The 6000-nt window shown below is 28.1% G+C and overlaps 1 protein-coding gene across 1 annotated transcript; it reads right to left on the reverse strand.

Annotated features, from left to right (window-relative positions):
* Positions 1 to 2243: 2243 nt before the first annotated feature.
* LOC124951620 (UDP-glycosyltransferase UGT4-like) lies at positions 2244 to 5569 on the reverse strand. Its single transcript, XM_047500308.1, has 5 exons — positions 4795 to 5569; positions 3306 to 3673; positions 3011 to 3230; positions 2676 to 2895; positions 2244 to 2580 (listed from the first exon to the last, which is right to left on the reverse strand). The coding sequence occupies exons 1-5, from the start codon at positions 5267 to 5269 to the stop codon at positions 2283 to 2285; spliced, it is 1581 nt and encodes a 526-aa protein (XP_047356264.1). The 5' UTR covers positions 5270 to 5569; the 3' UTR covers positions 2244 to 2282.
* Positions 5570 to 6000: the final 431 nt, after the last annotated feature.

Raw genomic sequence — 6000 nt, forward strand, 5'->3', positions numbered from 1 at the left:
TACAATTAGACCGAATTAAATTAAAGTTGTTATTTGTGAGCAGCAAAAATAAAAAAAGGGAAATGAAAATAAAAAAAGAAAGAAAGAGAAAGAAGAAGACATAATCATCTTCGCTCGTAATAATTGTAAAACTTTTTCCATAACGACACGCGAACACGAACAACAGGCGTTTAAATTGCATTAAACGAAATCATGGTATAGCTTTAGTTCTTTCCTTCTTTATCTCTCATTCTTTCTTTCTTAATTTTCTCTATATTTTCTTTTCTCCACGCATAAATACTTCCGTCGAGTCAGCCATCATTTTATTTGTGATCTTTCAGTTGATCTTCTGACAAATAACTTTCGTGCCATTATCGGTTCATGACATTGTGAATCCTTTAAAGATTTTTATCTTTCGTAAGATGGATTTAAAGATAAGAAAAAGAAAAAAGCGAAAGGAAATACTGTCGAGCGAAGAAACGATTAAATCCTTCTAGAAGATGAATTTCGAGTGAAGCCCTTTATACATATCTTCCTTTCTCTTTTTGATCTCGATGTTTTTCTCTTTCTCTCTTTCTTTCTTTCTTTCTTTTTGATAACCCCTTGGGAATGCTACATTAAGAATAAAAAAGGATTTCTACTGATAATGGCACGGAGAGTTCCTAGCGAAAGGATAAAGTAAACGACACGGACATTGGAAATCTTTTGATACGCCTCTTCGTTTCTCTGTTGCTGTCACATCGTAAAGTCTTCGATGCTGGAGTTACGACGATCTCCCTCGCGTCTTCCTACATCGTTTTTACTTTTACTTACACTTTCTTTCTTTCTCTCTCTTTCTTTCTTTATCTCTTTCTCTCTCTCTCTCTCTCTCTCTCTCTCTCTCTCTCTGTCCCTCTTTCTTTCTATCTCTCTCTCTCTCTCTCTCTCTCTCTCTCTCTCTCTCTTTCTTTCTATCTCTATCAATCTATCTATCTTTCTTTCTTCAGAAAATTTTATCGGGAAGGTTAAATTGTTTTCGAAGCGTAATCCACGATGATAAATTGGAAAAATAAATTTTACTTGTACGAAAAGATTTCACTGCTTTTTCTTCTCTTTCTTTCTCTCTCTCTCTTTCTCTCTCTCTCTCTCTCTCTCTTTCTCTCTCTCTCTCTCCCTCTTTCTCTTTCTCTCTCTCTCTTCGTTTCCATCATCTTTTTGTCTTATATACAAATATTCTTTGGCAAAGAAGCATAGTAATTGAAGCATTATAATCTTATAGTCCAATTTGGAACATCATTTTTCTTTTTATCGACTTGAATCATTTAGTTTCTAATGGAAGTTTTTAATAAAACTTAAGAAAATCGTTCATTTGTTTTTCATTGATCTTTACCTTTTCTTAATCTGATAAATCAAAAGATAGATTCGTTTATTGTGTGTTATTTGTATCTAAGAAAAAAATTCAATTGTAACGTAATCATCAGATAAGTTTACAAATATAACGTGAGTTTAACATTTTGAAATTCATGAAATTTATATCAGCATATATTACGATAAGTAATATAAATATGATAAATGACGCAAAATGGAAATTTTATATCTTTTTCCAAATTAATTAATATTTAACATATTCTTATATAACTATGGAAATTTTCATAGTTATGATAAAATTTTACCGAAGACTCTATCTATAACTTTATCATTTTTTATGAATACGATTTGTAAGCGATAATATTCTTATGTCAATTTTCAATGCTTCACCAAATATAACGAGAGTTCAACATTTTTAAGTTTATGAAATTTATACTAGCATATATTACGATAAATAATATTAATATGCTAAATGACGCAAAATGGAAATTTTATAGCTCATTTTGCAAATTAATTAATATTTAACATTTCATATAACTATGGAAATTTTCATAGTTACGATAAAATTTTACCGAAGACTCTATCTGTAACTATATCATTTTTTATGAATACGATTTGTAAGCGATAACATTCTTGTGTCAATTTCCAATGCTTCACCAAATATAACTTTTTCGCATAGTCACAATGGCCTCGTTTTTCTCGATACGTTGTGTCTCATGAAATTTCTATGCGATCGATAAACCGACACTTGGCGCTTGCGTATGATAACAGAATTTTTATAAAATTTATTAAAATAAAAATTTAATTTAATCAAATAAATGATATGGAGATAACACTAAAGCCTTTTATATATGTAAATTTTGATTTCTATATTTATTTATCGGTTCAAGCCTCATTTTTTTACAATTTTATTTAAACAGTTTAAAATCTTATTTTACTTTTTTATATATATTCATTTAACTAATTTTCTTCTTTTCATCTATCACCGATGTTGCGTAATATTTTATAATAAGTACTAGTATTTTATAAACGATATATAAACTAAGGAGAGCGATGTTAAACAATGCAACGGCTAAAAAGGCGATGACGTCGGTATTGTATCTTTGATACCAAGGTTCGTCCACGATGCTAGAGCGCAGATGAGGCGCACCTTTATGGCGAATAACATATTCTATCCACCAAATGACCTTGTCCATCATATCAACTGGTTTATCTTTGATGAGTTTCTTAAGGTTCAACATATTTTCTTTATAACTGAAGAAAAAATATTATTATTATTCTTTATTCTTTGCTTATTATCAGAGAAATTTCTCTAATTTTTAGGGAACTTATTATAATTATAAATTTACCTTTTGTTATTTAAAACTTCTATAATCGCTTCGTTTAAAACTTCTTTCGTAATTCCTAAAATATCGATTTTCTTGCACACCCCTAAACTCACCATCTTATTAACCTGCATGTCTTGATCAGCTAATATTGGTATTCCAACAAGAGGTACACCAGAATATACAGCTTCTTCCGTACTTTGAAGTCCACCTTGATAAACGAACAGCTTCAAGTTCGGATGTGCTATATTTTCATTTTATAACAGATAAAGTACAAAGATGTTAATTATTATCTACAGAATACATAGGCTCATAACGAGGAATTGAAAAATCATTTCTAAATTACTAAATTATATTACCTAAAATCTCCTGTTGTGGAAACCATCCTGCGACATGCATGTTGTTAGGTATAGTTGAAAAATTTTCCGTGAATTTCCACACAACCTTTACCGATAAATTCGATAGAGTATCGAAAAATATATTTTTCAACTTATCTGAGAACATTGATGGATGTACGTTTGTTCCAAGACTAACATAAATGAAACCATTCGATGCATTATCTACGAATTCTTGTAATGCCTAGAAAGATTTAATCATTATACTTGACCTTAAAATAACTATGGAAAGTATTGGTTGAATTACACAAAAAATTACCTTCGGCAAAGGATTCAATTTATTTCTTATATGTAAACCACCAAAATGTATAATATTGGGAACGTTAGGTCTGTTAAACGAAATTTCTTCTTGCTGATTAACAAGTACGATACTCATATTCTTTTCTAAATCTTTAAGAGAAGGTATATTATCTAGATACTTTTCTGCAATTTCTTGTTGAGGTTTATAGAATATGTTATAACAATCTACTTTTATGTGCCATAACGTTATAACGTAATTTTGTACTCTTGTCCAAAAAGGTACATTCGAACCAGTGACATCAATCTCCCAAGTTGAAGGATGCGATGGTAATAATGGATTACCAAAGGCAAAATGAGACATTTGTAAAAGGCCTAATGAATATGTACCTATAAACAACAGAATTGGCAAAATTTAGTAGATGGAAAATAAAATAAAGATTTGAGATAAAAAAATCTTTTGATCCGCTGAACAGGATCTTTATTCCGAGATATGAGACAAAATGAAAACGAATTTAAAATTGAATAGAAACACAATAGAAACACAATAATAAGAATTCTTTTTTAAAATCTCATTCAAAATATTTGTAAGATTTTATTATTAACAATTATATTAGTAATAAAATAAATAATTTTTACGATACCTTTGTTTATAAAAGAAAATTACAACAAATAAATTATTATAATATTACTACCTTACTATTTTATTCGCTAATCGTAATGAATTATATAAGATGAAACTGATAAGATATGTAAGATTTTTCTGAAAGATTTTACTTCATTGAATTTATTAAAAATATTTGAATTTATTAAAAATATTTAACAGGTGATAAAATTAGACTTTTGATAAAAAAAAGTATTTTTTTTACTGGAGTAGATATATGTATTGTTCTATAAGATAATTTTAATTTTAACTCTATTCTATAAGATTATTTAAAATAATATTAACTCTAATCTATAAGAGGAAATTAATCTTAATAGAATCTATAATACAAACATTATTTACATAATTTTGCAATTAGTAAACGTAAAATAATTCCTTCCAGAATATAATTCTCCTATAAATCTTATAGAAATCATAATAAAATTCATCCATTCTTATTATAGCTTATCATATCGTTAATGACAAAGTTCCGCAGTAATACGTGCTTGTATCTCGACTAGTAAATTTCCTCTAAATTATTATTGGAGAAATACTGATTCATACAAATATTAATTTGTTAGGGACAAAGGTTTGTTTAAAAAAAAAATCTCGTATTGTTAATCAAATTACATGTTGTAGTAATTTATAAATATGATCGCAATTATGCGATGAATTAATAATTAGTAAAAAAATTAAGTATTCTGAACAAAAAAATAATACGTTTAATTGTCGTTCGATTGTCTTTTGTCAATAATTTAACTTATTTACAATTTAATTTATTCTTTTTTTTTTTTTTGTAGATTAACAAACTTATATTTAATCGTGTATACTTCTTTCACTTTTGGTAAAAAAATTTTCTTATGCTTACCTATCAAAGGAGCTTTAAATCTGTGTGCAAAGACATAAACGGATGGCGTTATAATGGCTTCTGTTATCACAAGATCGAATTTTTCCCCGCTATTAGGTTCGTAGATTTTCTTGAAATCAGGATGATCGAAAATGTTTTCGGCTAAAATACTTGAAATTTCATAAAAATATTTGTTCAAGATAGCCTGCCACGAGTATTTGCCTTTTGTTTCTAGGAAGTTAATACTTCGTATATACTTATAATTGTTACTAATGTCAATTTGCCTGAAATTTGTTAAGTTTTTGTCGGGGATTGGATCGCTAGTTACCAAGGTAATTTGATGACCTCGTAAGCTCAAAGTTTTCCAAATAGATTGGTAGGCAATTTGATGACTATAAGAAGGAACTGAAATGATAATCAAAATTCTTGCACTGTCAATAAGTCCTACATTGAGAATCGACAAATATGTTACTATAGTAACGATTGATGATTTCATGATCTCTTTTTTCTTTTTAACTTTTAAACAAATACGATACGATGTAGAGGAATAAAGAAAGAAAAATAAACAATAAGTTCACAATAAGTTCACACGGTCTTGAAACAACGATTCCTCCGATTGTATTTCCTATACGTAGGTAAGTATACTGTGGCTTAATCACACTTATTTACAATAAGAAACTCATTCGAATAATACGTTGGTTATATATACATTATGTATTTTACATGTATGCACGTTCACATATAATAATTTTTACTTCAGAATCTTATCATAACTGATATATATATTCAAGTGTCTTCTAACTTATAATTAGTGGATATAATGCCATTTATCTTCCTTTATATAGTTCTATTCTTTATTGTTATCTCGCTATCTTTCTAATTACTACGACTTTCAAATGAATGATATGGTTTCAAAGTTCTTAGTAATTATTTATGAAACAATTTCAACAACATATCACAGATAAAATGCATGTACTTCAATAAACTAAAAAAAATGTACGATTTGAATATATGTACATATAAATATTATATTTATCAGATCAATCTATTAAATCCTGCAAGGTGTTTGAATAGATTTATAATTCCATGACTAAGCAATTATAACATCCAAGTATACCTCGTTACATAATACCTATAATTTGCTTGTCATCTATAACTTTCGTCGCAATTTCAGTGACTCAGTCATTTAAAATCAAACTATTGATAAGTATTTATTTCCACTATTTT

This window comes from Vespa velutina, chromosome 9 (assembly GCF_912470025.1).
Source record: "Vespa velutina chromosome 9, iVesVel2.1, whole genome shotgun sequence".
In the NCBI taxonomy this organism is placed as follows: Eukaryota; Metazoa; Arthropoda; class Insecta; order Hymenoptera; family Vespidae; genus Vespa; species Vespa velutina.

What these genes read in the sequence shown, in the direction of transcription:
- LOC124951620 (XM_047500308.1), bottom strand. Translation starts at nt 5,269, where the DNA reads ATGAAATCATCAATCGTTACTATAGTAACATATTTGTCGATTCTCAAT. An exon ending in AATTGAATCCTTTGCCGAAG is followed by an intron (nt 3,231 to 3,305) that starts GTAATTTTTTGT and finishes AAATCTTTCTAG; the next exon opens with GCATTACAAGAATTCGTAGA. An exon ending in GAAGTTTTAAATAACAAAAG is followed by an intron (nt 2,581 to 2,675) that starts GTAAATTTATAA and finishes TTTTTTCTTCAG; the next exon opens with TTATAAAGAAAATATGTTGA.